Raw genomic sequence first — 19,517 nt, 5'->3', positions numbered from 1 at the left:
GCTTGATTTGTGACCCAAGATATGATCTATCCTGGAGAATGTTCTGTGTGCACTTGAGAAGAAAGTGTAATCTGCTGTTTTCGGATGGAATGTCCTACAAATGTCAATTAAATCCATCTGGTCTATTGTGTTATTTAAAGCTCGTGTTTCCTTATTTATTTTCTGTCTGGATGATCTGTCCATTGGCATAAGTGAGGTGTTAAAGTTCCCCGCTATTATTGTGTTACTGTCAATTTCCTCCTTTACAGCTGTTAGCATTTGCCTTATGTATTAAGGTGCTCCTATGTTGGGTGCATATATATTTATAATTGTTATATCTTCTTCTTGGATTGATCCCTTGATCATTATGTAGTGTCCTTCTTTATCTCTTGTAATAGCCTTTACTTTAAAGTCTATTTTATCTGATATGAGAATTGCTACTCCAGCTTTGTTTTGATTTCTATTTGCATGGAATATCTTTTTCCATCCCCTCGCTTTCGGTCTGTATGTGTCCCTAGGTCTGAAGTGGCTCTTTTGTAGACACCATATATGTGGGTCTTGTTTGTGTATCCATTCAGCCAGTCTACGTCTTTTGGTTGGAGCATGTAATCCATTCACATTTAAGGTAATTATTGATATGTATGTTCCTATTACCATTTTCTTAATTGTTTTGGGTTTGTTTCTCTAGGTCCTTTTCTTCTCTTGTGTTTCCCACTTAGAGAAGTTCCATTAGCATTTGTTGTACAGCTGTTTTGCTGGTGCTGAATTCTCTTAGCTTTTGCTTGTCTGTAAAGCTTTTGATTTCTCCATCAAGTCTGAATGAGATCCTTGGTAGGTAGAGTAATCTTGATTGAAAGTTCTTCCTTTTCATCACTTTAAATGTATCATGCCAGTCCCGTCTGGCTTGTAAAGTCTTTGCTGATAAATCAGCTGTTAACCTTATGGGAGTTCCCTTGTATGTTATTTGTCATTATTTTTCCCTTTTGCTTTTAATAATTTTTCTCTGTCTTTAATTTTTGTCAATTTGATTACTATGTGTCTTGCTGTGTTTCTCCTTGGGTTTATCCTGCCTGGGACTCTCTGCCTTTCCTCGACTTGGGTGGCTGTTTCCTTTCCCATGTTAGGGAAGTTTTCAACTATAATCTCTTCAAATATTTTCTTGCGTCTTTTCTCTCTCTCTTCTCCTTCTGGGACCCCTATAATGTGAATGTTGTTATGTTTAATATTGTCCCAGAGGTCTCTTAGGCTGTCTTCATTTCTTTTCATTCTTTTTTCTTTATTCTGTTCCACAGCAGTGAATTCCACCATTCTGTCTTCCAGGTCACTTATCTGTTCTTCTGCCTCAGTTATTCTGCTTTTGATTCCTTCTAGTGCATTTTTCATTTCAGTTATTGTATTGTTCATCTCTGTTTGTTTGTTCTTTAATTCTTCTAGGTGTTTGCTCTTTAATTCTTGTAGGTCTTTGTTAAACATTTCTTGCATCTTCTAGATCTTTGCCTCTATTCTTTTTCCAAGGTCCTGGATCATCTTCACTATCATTACTCTGAATTCTTTTTCTGGAAGGTTGCTTATCTCCACTTCATTTAATTGTTTTTCTGGGGTCTTATCTTTTTTTTTTTTTTTTTGCAGTACACAGGCCTCTCACTGTTGTGTCCTCTCCCGTCGCGGAGCACAGGCTCCAGACGCACAGGCTCAGCGGCCATGGCTCATGGGTCTAGCTGCTCCGCGGCATGTGGGATCCTCCCAGACCGGGGCACGAACCCATGTCCCCTGCATCGGCAGGCGGACTCTCAACCACTGCGCCACCAGGGAAGCCCCTGTGGTCTTATCTTGTTTCTTCATCTGGTACATAGCCCTCTGCCTTTTCATTTTGTCTATCTTTCTGTGAATGTGGTTTTCGTTCCACATTCTGCAGGATTGTAGTTCTTCTTGCTTCTGTTGTCTGCTCTCTCATACATTCTCTCTTTCATTGAATTTCAAAATTGGAAGAGACCTTGGAGAGTTCCACCATCTTAGTTTACAGATGGGGAAGCTGACACCCAGGAAATTTATGCAACTGATTTGATAACTAGTAAGTGGTAGGGATGGTACCAGAACCAGGGCTCCAGCTCCCAAGCCCAGGGTCTTTTCCATGCACTGCCTGCTTGAAGTATATAATGTCACAAATACTAAAATTAAAGTAAGATATCATGAAGATGACTGAGGATTAACTTCATAATTAATAGCATTACCGAGAGATGATAAGACTTCTATTTCCAGCATAAGGAAGCAGCAAAGGCTAGAATTAGCCTTCTGCTGAAAACAACTAAAAAACCTGATGAAATATATGAAACAACTGATTTCAGACATTGGATAACAGGACGCACAGGACTGTGATTCCCAAGAGAAGAGAAACAAAGAAGTTGAACTCTACAATCACCTTGTCTTTCTATCTGGAAGTGATTTCTAAACTGCAATACAGGGAAGGAGAACTGAAACAGAGTTCAGTTGTCTCACTAAGTTGAGGAGGCAGAGATGGATGCTCAGGGAGACCTAGATAGCTAGAATTTGCAGGGTAGACTATAAGGGAGGAGTAGGTATGCAGAGAAAGACACCCAGAAATCTGCATAGAATCCCCCTCAAGTCTTTGGTCAAATAGTAATCTGCACTTCAGATGGTCAAGCAAAGAAAATCTGTCGGGGAAAGAATAGCTACCAGGGAGGGGAAAGCTGAACAATTCCCAGAGTTCACATAGTGCTAGGAGTTGTTCAAGCTTCCACAAACCAGAGTATAGACATCTCCAGAATATTTGGATTTTTCAACAGAGACCATAAGGGTAATGCCTGCGTAGTGAACTAAACTAGCCCTAGAGTAAAGGCGACTTTAGATCCACTCTAAAAGTGCTTAAACACAAGACTCAAGAGATCAAACAAGGATCAAAAGGATCACCAAGTAATTTATGTGCCTATTCAAAAAAAGGCCATCATTCGTTAAAGCAATATAACAAAATGCAGCATTCAGCAACATAAAATTTAAAATATCAGGGGTTCAATTAAAAAAATGAGAAAATGCACAAATATTTGGAAACAAAATAAACAGTTCTAAGTAACCCACGAGTCAAAGAAGACATCAAAAGGGAAATTAGAAAGTATTTTCAACTGAATGAAAATGAAAAAGCAATATAACATCATCTGTGGCATGTCACTAAAGCAGTAGTTAGTGGAAAATTTATAGCATTAAATGCCTATATTGGAGGAGAAAGAAGATCTTAAATCAATGACCTTGCACCCACCTTAAGAAAACAGAATAAGAAAAGGAAATGAAGCCCAAAGCAAAAAAAGGAAATAATAAAGATTAATGTATGAAGTATTGAAATAAAAAACAGAAAAATAGAGGAAATGTATGAAATAAAAAACTGGTTCTACAAGAAGATTAATAAAGTAGATAAATCTCTAGACAGACAGGTCAAACTTATTGACTATCAGAAGTGGAAGAGACTTTACAGAGCGCCACTCTCTTAATTTACAGATGTAAAAGCTGAAGCCCTGGGAATTTATGCAACTGGTTAGACAACTAGTAAGGGACAGGAGTGGTAACAGAACCAGAGCTCCAGCTCCCCAAAGAGAGAAGACACAAATGACCAATATCAGGAAAGAAAGAGGTGACATCACTACAGATTCTACAGATATTAAAATAACAAGAGGAAAGGAATATTTTGAACAACTTTATACTTATAAATTTGGCAACTTTGATTAGATGGACAAATTCCTTGAAAGACTTAAACTACCAAAGCTCACTCATAAAGAGATAGATAACCTGAATAGTCCTATATCTATTAAGGAAGCTTATTTTGTAGTTAAAAACCATCTCACAAAGAAGCTCCAAGCCCAGGTGGCTTCATTGGTGAAACTCAATCAAGCATTTAAGGAAGAAATAATACTAATTCTACATAAATATTTCCAGAAAATTAAAGAAGGAATACCTCCAAATTTATTATTTGAAGCCAGTGTTACTCTGATACCAAAACCAGACAAAGACATTGCAAGATAAAAAGCAAAACAAAACAAAAAGCCACAAGTCTATATGTCTCATGAACATAGATGCAAAAATTATAAACAAAATTTTAGTGAGTTGAATGCAACAAAATATAAAAGGATAATACATCAAGACCAAGTGGGATTTATCATGGCAATGCAAACTTAGTTTAATATTAGAAAGTCAATCAGTATAATTTACCATAGTAACAAATTAAAAAAGAAAAATCATATGATTATCACAGAAGAGCAAATCTCATACAGAGGAACAAAAATTAAAATCCCTAGACTTCTCTTCAGAAATTATTCAAGCTATAAGTCAATGAAATAACATCCTTAAACTGCTGAAATTAAAAACAAAACCCCACCAATCTAGAATTCTATACTGAGCAAAAATATCTTTCAAAAATGAAGGAAAAATAAAAGTTTTCAGACAGACAAAAACTGAGAGAATTTATCACCAGTAGACCTGAACTTGAAGAAATGTTAAAGTCTTTCAGGTGAAAGAAAATAATATAACATGGAAACTTAGATGTACACAAAGGAATGAAGAGCCCTGGAGATGGTATATATGTAAGTAAATAAAAATTTTTTCTCTTGTAAAAATTTATCTTAAAGTAATTAATTGTTTAAAGGAAGAACAATAACAGTATATGGTAGGGTTAATAACCTATGTAAAAGTAAGATGTGTAGCAGCTGTAGCACAAAGGATAGGAGGGGGAAAACAGAAACATGTTCTTCTAAGATTTATATATTATATGTAAAGTGGGTATAGTTCCATTTGAATGTAGTCTGTGATGAGTTGGGACACATATTGTAAACACTAGAGCAATCCTCCTGCTCTACTTCTCACCTCACCACACACAAAAAGACATAGCTAATTAGCCAAGTTAATATTAAATGGAATATTAAAAAGTACTCAATCCAAAAGAAGAGAAAAATAAAATAAAAAACAGTTTAGACAATAGAGAGGAAATAGCAAGATGGTAGATTTGAATCCAATCAACTCAATAACTACATCAAATGTAAATAGTCTAAACACCCCAACTAAAGGGCAGAGATTGTCAGACTGTAAGACCTAACACTATGTTTCAATAAGAAATTCACTTTTATTATCAAGACACATATAGATTAAAAGTAAAAGTTAAGAAAAGATACATCATGTAAATAGTAATCATAAGAAAGCTGGAACAGGAATATGGAGAGAAGGTCACTGGTACAGAGCATGGCCTGTGTAGGGCACATTCTCTCAAAAGTGCTATGAGCAGGTTAAGCAAGGGTTGCCATTTCTAATGTAGATTTGACCTTCAAACTTTTCAAACAAAGGGAAGACGTTTTCTTCACAGTGAACTTAAAAGGTCTCATTTGTTAAAAACAAGACAACAGGCCCAAAATGAAGTCATTGGTACTATGCCCCACATCACCAAACTGAGACTTGATACTTAATTAGAGTTTCCCCTTCTCCCAGGAATGGAATCTTAAACCACTCAACCTGGAATTACCTAGTCAGCACTAGTGAGGTTATATGTCTGATAGACCACAGTCACCCCTAAAGAAAGGTGACCTTGCCCTGAACAATCAGTCTTTGCTAGTATGACTTCCTTGTCCTGCCCCGTTCTGCCTATAAAAGTCTTTCATTTTGTACAGATCCTGGGAGCACCTTTCTATTTGCTAGATGGGATGCTGCCTGATTTATGCATCACTGAATACACGTACTCAGTTGAATTTTGTTTTTTTAACACAGTCTAAACCCTCTCAATCGACTTACGCCAATAAGAAAAAGAGGTGGCTCTAGTACTGTCATTTTTTCTTTAACAACGTTACTGGAATATAATTGATTTACAATGGTGTGTTATTTTCTGCTATATAACAAAGTGAATCAGCCATATGTATACATATATCCCCATATCCCCTCCCTCTTGCATCTCCCTCCCACCCTCCCTCCCCCACCCTTCTAGGTGGTCACAAAGCACAGAGCTGATCACCCTGTGCTATGCTGCTGCTTCCCACTAGCTATCTATTTTACACTTCGTAGTGTATATATGTTAATGGTACTCTCTCACTTCGTCCCAGCTTACCCTTCCCCCCTCCCCAGGTCCTCAAGTCCATTCTCTACATCTGCGTCTTTATTCCTGTCCTGCCTCTAGGCTCATCAGAACGATTTTTCTTTTTAAGATTCCATATATACGTGTTAGCATACAGTATTTGTTTTTCTCTTTCTGACTTATTTCACTCTGTATGACAGACTCTAGGTCCATCCACCTCACTACAAATAACTCAGTTTTGTTTCTTCTTATGGCTGAGTAATATTCCATTGTATATATGTGCCACATATTCTTTATCCATTCATCTGTCGATGAACACTTAGGTTGCTTCCATGTCCTGGCTATTGTAAATAGTGCTGCAATGAACATTGTGGTACATGTCTCTTTTTGAACTACGGTTTTCTCAGGGGATATGTAGTGGGATTGCTGGGTCATATGGTAGTTCTATTTTTAGTTTTTTAAGGAACCTCCATACTGTTCTCCACAGTGGCTGTATCAATTTATATTCCCACCAACAGTGCAAGAGGGTTCCCTTTTCTCCACACCCTCTGCAGCATTTATTGTTTGTAGATTTTTTGATCATGGCCATTCTGACTGGTGTGAGGTGATACCTCATTGTAGTTTTGATTTACATTTCTCTAATGATTAGTGATGTTGAGCATCCTTTCATGTGTTTGTTGGCAATCTGTATATCTTCTTGGGAGAAATGTCTATTTAGATCTTCTGCCCATTTTTGGATTGGGTTGTTTGTTTTTTTGATATTGAGCTGCATGAGCAGCTTGTATATTTTGGAGATTAATCCTTTGTCAGTTACTTTGTTTGCAAAGGTTTTTTCACATTCTGAGGGCCGTCTTTTCATCTTGCTTGTGGTTTCCTTTGCTGTGCAAAAGCTTTTAAGTTTCATTAGGTCCCATTTGTTTATTTTTGTTTTTATTTCCATTTCTCTAGGAGGTGGGTCAAAAAGGATCTTGCTGTGATTTATGTCATAGAGTGTTCTGCCTATGTTTTCCTGTAAGAGTTTTAAAGTGTCTGGCCTTACATTTAGGTCTTTAATCCATTTTTAGTTTATTTTTGTGTGTGGTTTTAGGAAGTCTTCTAATTTCATTGTTTTACATGTAGCTGTCTAGTTTTCCCAGCACCACTTATTGAAGAGGCTGTCTTTTCTCCATTGTATATTCTTGTCTCCTTTATCAAAGATAAGGTGACCATATGTGCATGGGTTTATCTCTGGGCTTTCTATCCTGTTTCATTGATCTATATTTCTGTTTTTGTGCCACTACCATACTGTCTTGATGACTGTAGCTTTGTAGTATAGTCTGAAGTCAGGGAGCCTGATTCCTCCAGCTCCGTTTTTCTTTCTCAAGATTGCTTTGGCTATTTGGGGTCTTTTGTGTTTCCATAGAAATTGTGAAATTTTTTGTTCCAGTTGTGTGAAAAATGCCATTGCTAGTTTGATAGGGATTGCTTTGGATCTGTAGATTGCTTTAGGTAGTATAGCCATTTTCATAATGTTGATTCTTCCAATCCAAGAACACGGTATACCTCTCCATCTGTTTGTATCGTCTTCAATTTCTTTCATCAGTGTCTTATAGTTTTCTACATACAGGTCTTTTGTCTCCTTAGGTAGGTTTATTCCTAGGTATTTTATTCTTTTTGTTGCAGTGGTAAATGGGAGTGTTTCCTTAATTTCTCTTTCAGATTTTTCATCATTAGTGTATAGGAATGCCAGAGATTTCTGTGCGTTAATTTTGTATCCTGCTACTTTATCAAATTTATTGATTAGCTCTCATAGTTTTCTGGCAGCATCTTTAGGATTCTCTATGTATAGTATCATGTCATCTGCAAACAGTGATATTACTGTCATGTTTTTAAGTTGTTTTTATGGAGTTAGATCCCATACTTCTCACATCCATCTTATACCGTACATATATCTTGAACACAGTAAATGAAGAGGGGCATATTTAACAATTCTCATAGCTAGTAATGGTATAATATCACCCTAATGAAAGAGACCCCAAAGGTGTGTATTTATTAATTGGGGTTAGTGATTATGAACAAGGGTCTCAGGGAAGGCCAAGTTCATCTTGCAAGATGTACTAGTGGAACATGGTCCCCTAATATTCTCAGTAGTGCTGTAACCAATTTTACCCTCAGGAAGATATTTCAGAAAAGGTCTCCTTACATCTTTAAAATGGCCAAAGACAACCTATTAGCCATTCTGTACAGTCTAGGGCCATCTGAGCGAGTTGTACTTATCAGGAAAGGAAAGAACACAAGATGTTTTTTATTTCAGTTTTCCTAGTACCTCTTTTATCAGGTGATTAATCAGACCTTGATGAGCTGAGAAACTGGCCTTTAGCATAAGTATTCTCTGCAGTGGTTTCCAAAGGTCAGAAGCAATTGGTACAAAATATAGTTTTGGAGTACACTGGTTTATGGAGTCCTTGGTAATAATTGTTTGGAAAGCTTGGATGAATTGGAATGTTATAAGCTCTAGTCATTAGTGTTGGAGGAAACATTTATTTTACATGAAGAGAATTAATTGTCAAAATTTACTTACCAGAACTCAGATGTGTAAAGCAATCTGTCCTATAACTTCATACTCTGGAACCCATATTCTCACTGATGGTAGAGGAAAAGAACGCAAGCTTGCCAATTACAGGTTACTCATCGTTACTGATTTTAAAACAGTCTTGTTTGGGGGGATAGTCATTTAAAATCCAAATTCCCTTTCAGGGCTCTTTTATTTCCTAAGGGCATGAGAACTAAGAAGCTTTCTCCTACACCCAGATGCCAAACTGGGGAAGGGCAGAGAAGGAGGAGACCTCTTGACAGGAGAGGACTTCTTGGATTTGCCATATTGATGTGACTGCATTCTCTTGACTGGTATGACTTGTAAACCATTCCTTCACAAAAGTCAAGGCTCAGCAGTTCCCACTGATAACATGGCACTCATCTGGGCTCTTGATCACATGGCCAGTCCTCTGAGTCTGGCTGCAACTCCCTCTGGACCACACCTTGCACAACTACTCCACAGCATTCACTGCAACACATTTACTATGATCCCTGGCATGGTGGCCCCTCTTTAGCTCCCTAGTCAATGTTCTTATCCCATGTGCAAAATTCTAGATCCCCTTTGACCTCAAATAGATCACAAGGAAAACATGCACAATCCAGGGCCCATTGGCCTAAGCCATTTCTACTCTATGAATTAGAAGCCACACTGGTTGCAGACCATGCTAACCATAAAGGGAAGAACAAGGATCTTGCTCTGAGATCTTCTTCAGGCACTCTTTTGGTAATTTTCTTGTATCCTCCATTTTCCATTATGTTCTATCCAGTAACAGGTAATGTCAGTGTTTGACAAGATCCAACACCTATTTGTGATTTAAAAAAAAAAAAAGCAACTCAGAAATACTGTGAATAGAGGGAAACTTCCTCAACTTGATAAGGAACATATACAAAAAAACCTCCACCTAAAATCATACTGAACAGTGAAAGGCTAAAAAATTTCTCCCTAACATTAGGGAAAAAGAATGTCCACACTTACCACTCTTGGCCAACATAGTGCTGGAAATTTCAGCCAGCAAAGTAAGGTAAGAAAAGAAATGGCATATGGATTGGAATAGTAGAAATAAAACTGTCTCTGTATGCAGATAACATGATGATCTACATAGAAAATCCCAAGGAATCTATAAAAACAAAACAAAAACTCCTAGAACTTGCAAGTGAGATCACCAAGTCCTAGGACACAAGATAAGCACACAAAACTCACTATTTCTTTGCAGTAGAAACTGATACATAAAAACTAAAATTAAAAATACAATACTATTTACAATTGCTCAAATAAAATTAAATACTTAGGCATAAATCTAATAAAACAGGTATAGGATTTGTATGTTAAAAATGCTAAAATGCTGGTGAAATAGATCAAAGGTTTCAATAAATGAACAGATATTCTGTGTTCATGGCCTGGAAAATTCAACATAGTAAAGAAAGGCAAAAAAAGAGTGGAAGACAAAAATGGGAAAAAGAGCAAGGGCAAAAAAATAGAAAACAGTAACAGATACGGTATATATTAATCCATTATATCAATACCAATATCAGAAATGAAAGAGGGAACAGCACTACAGATACCATGGACATTCAAAAGATAATAAGGAATACTATGAACTAATTTATGCCCACAAATTTGATACTCTAAATGAAAAGGACCAATCCTTGAAAGATATAATCTGCCAGAACTCACACAAGAAGGAACAATCTGAAAAAGCCTATATCTATTAAAGAAATTGAATCAATAAGTAATAACCTTTCAAAATAGAAATCACCAGGCCCAGATGGGTTCACTGGTAAATTCTACCCAACATTTAAGGAATACCAATTCTCTACAATCACTTTCACAGGATAGAAGCAAAGGGAATACTTCCTAACTCATTCTATGAGGCCAGCATTACCCTAACACCAAAACCAGAACAAAACATTATAAGAAAAGAAAACTACAGGCCAATAGCTCTCCTGAACAGAGACGCAAAAATCCTCAACAAAATATTAGTAAATCAAATCCAACAACGCATAAAAAGAATTACATATCCCGACCAAGTGGAATTTATCCCAGGTATGCAAGACTAGTTCAACATTCAAAAATCAATTAATGTTATCCATCACATCAACAGACTAGATAAGAAAAATCACATGATCACCCATTAATAGATGCAAAGAAAGCATTTGCCAAGATCCAGCACCCATTTACAATTAAAATTCTCAGTAAAGTAAGAATAGAGGGGGACTGCCTAATCTTAATAAAGGCCATCTACAAGAAAATCTACAGCTAACATCATACTAAATGGTGAGAATTTGAAGCTTTCCACTAAGATCAGGGACAAGGCAAGGATGTCCCCTCTTGCCACTCCTTTTCAACATTGTACTGGAAGTCCTTCCAAATGCAGTAAGTCAAGAAAAGGAAATAAAAGATATATTCATTGGGAAGGAAGAAATAAAACACTCTTATTCACAGATAAGATGATCATCTGTGTTTTCTACAAAATCAAAAAGAATTGACAAAAACCTCCTGGAACTAATAAGCAATTATAGCAAATTTTCAGGATATAAGGTTAATATACAAAAGTCAATTTATTTCGTATATACCAACAGTGAACAAATGGATTTGAAATTAAAAACATAATGCCATTTACATTAGTGTCCCTAAAAATGAAATACTTAGGTATAAATCTAACAAAATATGTACAAAATTTAGATAAGGAAAAATAGAAAACTCTGATGAATGAAATTTTAAAAAGAACTAAATAAGTGGAGAGTTATTCCATATTCATGGATCTGAAGACTCAATATTATCAGCGTATCAGTTCTTCCCAACTTGATCCATTGATTCAGTGCAATCTCATTTAAAATCCTAGCAAGTTAAGTTTATGGATTTGGACAAAATGATTCTAAGGTTTATAGTGAGAGGCAAAAAAACCAGAATACCTAACACAGTATCGAAGGAGAAGAACAAAGCTGGAAGATTTACACTACCTGACTTCGAGACTTACTATAAAGCTGAAATAATCAAGACAGTGTGGTATTGGCAAAAGAATAGACAGATCAAGGGAATAAAATAGAGAGCCAAGAAATAGACCCATAAAAATATAGTCAACTAATCTTTGACAAAGAAGCAAAGGCAATACCATGGAGTAAAGAAAATCTCTTACTGGACACCCACATGCAAAAAAAAACTGAATCTAGACCCAGACCTACACCCTTCATAAAAATTAACTCATAATGGATCATAGATCTAAATGTAAAATGTAAAATTATAAAACTCCTAGAAGATAACATAGGAGAAAACCTAAATTATCTTGGGTATGGTGATGTCTTTTAAGATAATACACCAAAGACATGATCAATAAAAGAAATAATTGATAAGCTGGATTTCACTAAAATTAAAAATTCTGTTCTGTCAAAGACGATATAAAGAGAATAAGAGGACAAGCCATAGACTGGCAGAATATATTTGCAAAAGACACATCTGATAAAGGACTGTTATCCAAAATATACAAAGAACTCTTAAAATTCAACAATAAGAAAACAAACATGGATTTCCCTGGTAGTCCAGTGGTAAAGAATCCGCCTCACAATGCAGGGGACGTGGGTTCAATCCCTGGTCAGGCAACTAATATCCCACATGCCGAGGGGCAACTAAGCCTGCATGCCACAACTACTGAGCTTGCGTGCCTCAGCTAAAGCCTGTGTGCCACAAACTACAGAGCCCATGCACTCTGGAGCCTGTGCGCCACAACTAGAGAAGAGAAAACCCTCATGCCACAACTAGAGAGAAGCCCATGCACCTCAACAAAGAGCCCGCATGCTGCAACTAAGACCTGATGCAGCCAAAAATAAATTAAATAAATAAATCTTAAAACAAAAGAAAACAAATAACTCCATTCTATGTATGTTAACTGAATCACTTTGCTGTACAGCAGAAATTAATAACATTGTAAATCAACTACACTTGAATAAAATAAAATTAAAAAAAAGAAAACAAACAACTCAATTAAAAAATGGGCCAAAGACTTCAGCAGATACCTCACCAAAGAAATTATACAGAAAAGCATATGAGAGGATACTTCACATCGTATGTCATCAGGGAAATGCAAATTAAAACAATGAGATACTTATTAGAATATAGGCCTAAATCCAGAACACTGACAACATCAAATGCTGACAAGAATATGGAGCAAAAGGAACCCTCATTCATTCCTGATGGGAATACAAAATGGTATATCCACTCTGGAAGACAGTTTGGCAGTATCTTACAAAACTAAACATAAGCTTACCATATGATCCAGCAATTATGTTTCTTGGTATTTACCTAAAGTAGTTGAAAATGTATGTCTACACAAAAACCTGTGCACAGAGTCTGTAACAGCTTTTTTCATAACTGTCAAAACTTGGAAGCAGAAAAGATGTCCTTCTGTAGGTGACTAGATAAATAAACTGTGGTACATCCAGACAATAGAATATTATTCAGCACTAAAAAGAAATGAGCTATTGCAACATGAAAAGACATGGAGGAACCTTAAATGCATATTGCTAAGTGAAAGAAGCCACGCTGAAAAGGTGATATACTGTATGATTCCAACTATACGACATATGGAAAAGGCAAAACTATGCAGACAATAAAAAGATCAGTGGTTGCTGGGCAGAGTGGGTGGGTGGGAAGATGAATAGGCAGATAGCAAAGGATTTTTAGAGCAGTGAAAATACTCTGTATGGTATTATAATGATCGCTATAAGTCAGTATATATTTGTCCAAACAGATAGAACATACACCACCAAAAGTAAACCCTAAGGTAAACTATGAATTTGGGGTGATTATGATGTGCCGATACAGATTCATCCTTAGTTTAAAAAAAAAGTGCCATTCTAGTGAGTGATATTGATAATGGGGAAGGCTATGCATGTGTGGAGGCAGGGGATATATGAGGAATCTCTCTACTTCCCCCTAAATTTTGTTGTAAACCTAAAACGTCTCCAAAAAAAACCCAACAAAGTCTTTAAAAAAAGAATTCTTAGACATTACACCAAAGGTATGTTCTATAAAAAATACCGATAAATCGGACTTCTTTTTTTTTTTTGCGGTACGCAGGCCTCTTACTGTTGTGGCCTCTCCTGTTGCAGAGCACAGGCTCCGGACGCGCAAGGCTCAGCGGCCATGGCTCATGGGCCAAGCCGCTCTGCGGCATGTGGGATCTTCCCGGACCGGGGCCCGAACCCGTGTCCCCTGCATCGGCAGGCGGACTCTCAACCACTGCGCCACCAGGGAAGCCCCCAGACTTCTTTAATATTAAAACTTTTGCTCTCTGAAAACCTTATTAAGAAGATTAAAAGACAAGTTACAGACAGGCAGAATGATATTTGTAAGCCACATATTTCACAATGGACTCAGATGTAGATTATATTTAAAAAATCCCAGGACGCCACTGTAAAAAAACATTCAGCGGGCTTCCCTGGTGGCAGAGTGGTTAAGAATCTGCCTGCCAATGCAGGGGACACCGGTTTGAGCCCTGGTCTGGGAAGATCCCACATGCCGCAGAGCAACTAAGCCCGTGAGCCACAACTATTGAGCCTGCACTCTAGAGCCCGCAAGCCACAACTACTGAAGCCCACATGCCACAGCTACTGAAGCTTGCACGCCTAGAGCCCATGCATGCTCTGCAAGAGAAGCCACCGCAACGAGAAGCCTGAGGCACCTCAACGAAGAGTAGTCCCCTCTCGCCGCAACTAGAGAAAGACTGCTCACAGCAATGAAGACCCAATGCAGCCAAATAAATAAATATAAAATAAAAAAACAATTCAATTAGAAAATGGAAAAAAGACATGAAGAGACATTTCATTGAAGTGATATACATACAGATGGCAAATAAGCACGAAAAGATGTTTATCGCAGCAATTGTTAAAATATGTAAATTTCCAAACCCCACTCAAAACTCACTGCTCTGGAAAGTTTTTGCTTTTAAAATTTTTTAAATTGTGGAAAATATTGGGTTGGCCAAAGAGTTCCTTTGGGTTTTTCCATAACATCTTATGGAAAAACATGAACGAAAATTTTGACCAACCCAATACACAAAACATAAAATTCATCACCTTAACCATTTTTAAGTATAACGTTGAGTGGTGTTAAGTACATTCACATTGTTGTACAACCAGTCTCCAGAACTCTTTTTATCTTGCAAAACTAAAACTCTGTACTCATTAAACAAAAACTCCCCACTCAGGACTTCCCTGGTGGTGCAGTGGTTGAGAATCCACCTGCCAATGTGGGGGATATGGGTTTGATCCCTGGTCCGGGAGGATCCCACATGCCACGGAGCAACTAAGTCCATGTGCCACAACTACTGAGCCTGCACTCTAGAGCCTGTGAGCCACAACTACTGAGCCCATGTGTCACAACTACTGAAGCCTGTGCGCCTAGAGCTCATGTTCCACAACAAGAGAAGCCAGCACAATGAGAAGGCCACACACTGCAACGAAGAGTTGCCCCTGCTCGTCGCAACTAAAGCCCGCACACAGCAATAAAGACCCAATACAGCCAAAAAAACTCTTCACTCCCCCAGCCCCTAGCAACCACAATTCTACTTTATGTCCCTATAAATTTGACTACTTTAGGTCCCTTATATAATGTCCCCGAGATTCATCTGTGTAGTAGCATATGTCAGAATTTCCTTCCTTTTTAAGGCTGAATAATATTCCATTGTATGTATAGACCACATTTTGTGTCTTCCCTTCATCCATCAGTGGACATTTGGGTTGCTTCCACCTTGTAGCTATTGTGAATAGTGTTGCTATGAATATCGGTGTACTGATCTGGAATTTCTGAGGGTGTGCCCCTGGAATCTACATGTTTAATAAGCTCCTTTAGTGTTTCTGATGCACATTAAAGTGTGAACCACTACTCTAATGCAGGATTTTCCAAAGTATAGATGGAGAGGGATTTTTGGTAGCCCTCAGACAGACTATTACATAGATCAGACTCACACACGATAAAGTCAGTCCTTTCAGTTTTATGAATCATGCTGATTAGGTCAAGAGAAAGCATTGCTTTGGTGTTATTTATCTTGAACATGTAATTCTAATTTCCCTTTTTTAAGAAAGAGAGAGCAACCTTCAGATTCAAAGCCTTCAGATCTTTCAGCAGACAATAATGATAGCTAGAACTTATTAACAATGTTTTGTTTTCGTTGTATTAGTCTGTGCCATTCCTTTCTATAAATTTCAAATGGTTTTCCGTCTATAATAATGGTATAGAGTTGCTTTTCAATAAATCTACTTAACATTTTTGTTTAAATCAAGTAACTTTTTTAGCAAATAATATGGCCACAGATACTGAATATGGCAAAATCTGAAAATAGTCATATGCCAGTGAATGAAGTTTGGGAAATACTGCTTAGAGGGACATTAACATTTGGATCTTGCTCTCAACTTTCCACACATGGAAGATGCACATGTCCAAGGTATCCAGTAGATGGCTCCTATATGGCAGAAATGTGAAGTCACCTGTCAGGTAGAGAAAGGCTGAGCACAGGTAGAAAGCATCCCCAGCAACCTCTGAAGCTAGCAAATAGTAACCTAAACCTTAGAAGTGTCAAATAGTGATGCTCTTTGTATTTTCTGGATTGACCTTCTTTCTCTCTTCCGTTAGAGTTGAGTAAAATTATTTTAAAACATTAGCCTGTCTGGACTGTGATTAGAGACCATCAAAGAACAGAAGTAAATATGTTCCAACCACTGCAGCTGGAATTACAGACACCCCATGAAAAATGTGAAAACATTGGGCAATTTCTCTGCATATAGAAATCTTCTTAGAATCGTATCTACCAGGAACGTGACAGCTTCCACGTTTAGATAACAGGATAATTTTACCCCAAGCTAATGATAGTAGCCATCACCGCACAGATTATATGCCAGTCACGGTGCCCCCTTTCCCACTTCATTCTCACAACATTCTAAAGGCTGACACTTATTATGTCTATTCCATGAATGAGGCAACAAACTCAGAGAGGTGAAGAGACTGGCTCAAGTGACACAGCTCAAACTCAAGCCTGCTGGGCTTCCAAAATCTGCCTCATCACAAGTCATCATTTTGTTCAGGTTCTTTGTGACCTTGGCTTCAAGCTCAGCTGCAGGTTTCTCTTCTTCCTGGTTTCAGAAGCAGAGACTCAGAAGAACAACTTCCAGGCGACAGCTCCTCTCAAGATGCCCCAGTTCTGGAGCTCCACCTAGGTCTATGAACATCTGTAGGACTTTATTAAATTTTCTGCTTATTTGAATTTGAAAGCTCTCAAAATATGGTTTCTAGTTACTACTAGAGTTGGCAGCACAATAGAAAAATGGAAAGGGACTTTCATTTCCCGTGTTTGCTAGGGCAGTTTGTCCAGGCCAAAGACCCATTAAGACAGGAAGAAGGAAGAGATGGTGAAGAGATGAAGATTTGCTAACTGAAGGCAGAAAACACTGTCAGGTAGCTGTGCGAAAAAGCATCCTTTTCTCCCCCTCTGAAAAATCCTGTACCTTAACAATACACAGTTATTTCAAAAGGTTTCCAGAGCCCATAAGTCCAGTAACACATTATACTCATGAGAAACTTTTCAAAACTGTTTCTCAGGTATTGATGCATTTTTGAGAGAAAAATCAAGCATACTGTCCTTAAAAACAAAAGTTACAGATTACGCTTCCACTTACGCCAGCTTATTAAACTTACTTTAAACCCCTGAAGTTTTGAAAATAGTGCAGGAGAAGAGTTAGGGGGTAATTTAGTGGGTTTCTTTCCCTCAGAGAACATCTGAGAACATTTTCTCTAATAATAAAGGGCAAAGTACATGCAGTTGTGTAAACCGCAAAGGCTCCACCACTGCATGAGCGAAGCAGGAGCTCACCAGTTTGAAAAAAGAAAAAAAAAAAAAGACCATTTCCCTCGCGCTCGCCGGGGGTCAGTAATGTGGTCCCAGAGCGTGGAAAGAGGCAATTCTTGGGCTGGAAACATTCCGCGTGGGAGACACTATAGCAAACGAGTGTAAAGAGAACACATGTACACTATGTGAGCCTGCAGACTCAGAGGGGAGGTCCCTTGTCATCGCTTTTACTTTTTTTTTTTTTTTGAATCCCGAAACTCTGGCACATAGCCGGTCAAAGAGCGGGGAGGGGAGGGGATGACGCTGCTCACCCGCAAAACGACACGCGGGGCCCGGGCAGGGGATGGAAGGGCTGAAATGAAAGGGGATTCTGAAGTTTTGGAGAACCTTAGCAAAAAGAAAAAAACTATGGAAACTAACAGCCGCGACGTGGGTCTATTTGTTGCAAGAGCAGCACTTACGGAGCGCCCAGGCAAAAGAGAGCAGGAAAAGCGCAGAGAGGCGCTGGGGAGGAACCGCAGAGCGGCAACGGTGCTCTAGCCCCGTGCTTATCCAACTCTAACGCGGGTGAATCGCCCGAGGAGCTCCGGTAAACGCATATTCGGATCCCCTTGGTCGAGGGTGGGGCTTAAGAGTCTGCATTTCTAACAACCTCCCAGATGTTACGTTGGTACCGCGGACCAGCAACTCAAAGTTTTTGACCAAACTTTGAGTAGCGAGGGGTTTGCTCGTTGCCCTAAGTAAATTCTGGGTTAGAGGACAAAGGGGTTCTCTGAAGAGGAAAATAAACTTTTGGGGCAGCAGCGACCTTAAAAGGGGCAACGATAGAAACGAACTGGAATGGGCAGGGATGGGGCTGAAACCTGGCCAAAGGAAGAGGGAAAGGGAGGAAGGAGGCGCTCACCCTCTGACTCTAAAAGAAAACGTCGCGAAGGATGGGGTGGGTTTCTTTGCGAAGGGCAGGAGACGCGCACCTAAGCACCTGAACCCGCAGTCTGCGCGCGGGGAATGCGGGGCGGGGGCCGAGGAGGCCAGGGCCGGCCTGCCCTTACCTGCGCTCACCCTGGTCCGTGTAGAGATTGAGGAACAGTCCCTCCCTGGTGTCCTGGTACACCGGGCCAGAGAAGCTGAGCTGCAGCTCATAGCGGCTACCGGGCTGCAGGGCTTCGCCGAGCTCTAGCACCATGTACTGCATGTCCAACGCGAACCACACCTCGTCCACCAGCACGCGGCCCACGGTGGCGTCTCCGGCGTCCGGGGACAGTGGTCCCCGCACCTCGGCGCTTTCACAGTCCAGGAAGAGGCTGTGAAGCAGCAGCCGCGCCGTGGCCGCGATGCAGCGCACGGTGATGTTCACGCGGCCAGTGAAGCGCAACGCCGGCACCGAGAGCTCTTCTGGCCTCAGACGGGGCCACAGCTCCAGCTCATAGTGCAGCGGCACGAGCCAGGGCGGCAGGCGCAGCTGGTCCCAGGGTCCCGGGGGTCGCCAGTTGCGCGGGGTGGGCGCCACCTCCGTCTCCAGAGTGGGGCCGGGCTTCGGGGTCCGCGCCGGCTCCTGCCTGCCTGGCGGGGAGGGCGCGGCGTGCGGGCCCCCGCGGTCGTAAAGCTCCGACGGCGGGACGCGCGCGCAGTGGCCGTACAGGGCGGCGAGTACGGCCAGCGCCAGCAGGAGCACGGCAGCCAGCCCGGCCAGCAGCAGGGCTACCACGCGGCTCACGTAGAAGCCGGAGCTGGAATGGGGTCCCATGGCCGCAGCCCGGGGCTGGGGGTGAAGTGAGAGCCCGGCGGCGGCGGCGGCTCAGACCCCCGGCCTGGGTGCTCAGTGATGGGACCCCCGCCCCTCCTCTCCTGTACCGTCCCTCCCTCCTCCTCGAGGAGCCTGGGAGACAGGAGAGAGCTGTTGGGACCTCGGCTTCCCCTCCCAGCTAATCAGATCCAGGTCCCTGCCTACCCACCCCCGCCCCCGCCAGGGCCTGGGGAAGAGGCGGACCTGGAGCAACTGAGCGCGCGCCCCTTTGGGTCTGAAGGGAAAGACCTCGCAGAGGAGCTTCCAGAGTAGGCGCAGGGAG

At 40.1% G+C, this 19,517-nt stretch overlaps 1 protein-coding gene across 1 annotated transcript in view; it reads right to left on the bottom strand.

The window, feature by feature from the left end:
- LVRN (laeverin) overlaps positions 1–19,195 on the bottom strand; it is an 87,040-nt gene extending 67,845 nt beyond the window's left edge. The window contains exon 1 of the mRNA XM_065874518.1: positions 18,501–19,195. Within this exon, the coding sequence (XP_065730590.1) occupies positions 18,501–19,195 (695 nt within the window). The remainder of the gene's footprint in view (positions 1–18,500) is intronic.
- Between the last annotated feature and the right edge of the window lie 322 nt (positions 19,196–19,517).

Source organism: Phocoena phocoena, chromosome 3, assembly GCF_963924675.1.
Source record: "Phocoena phocoena chromosome 3, mPhoPho1.1, whole genome shotgun sequence".
Lineage (NCBI taxonomy): Eukaryota > Metazoa > Chordata > Mammalia > Artiodactyla > Phocoenidae > Phocoena > Phocoena phocoena.
This window is presented reverse-complemented; position numbering and strand designations above follow the sequence as displayed.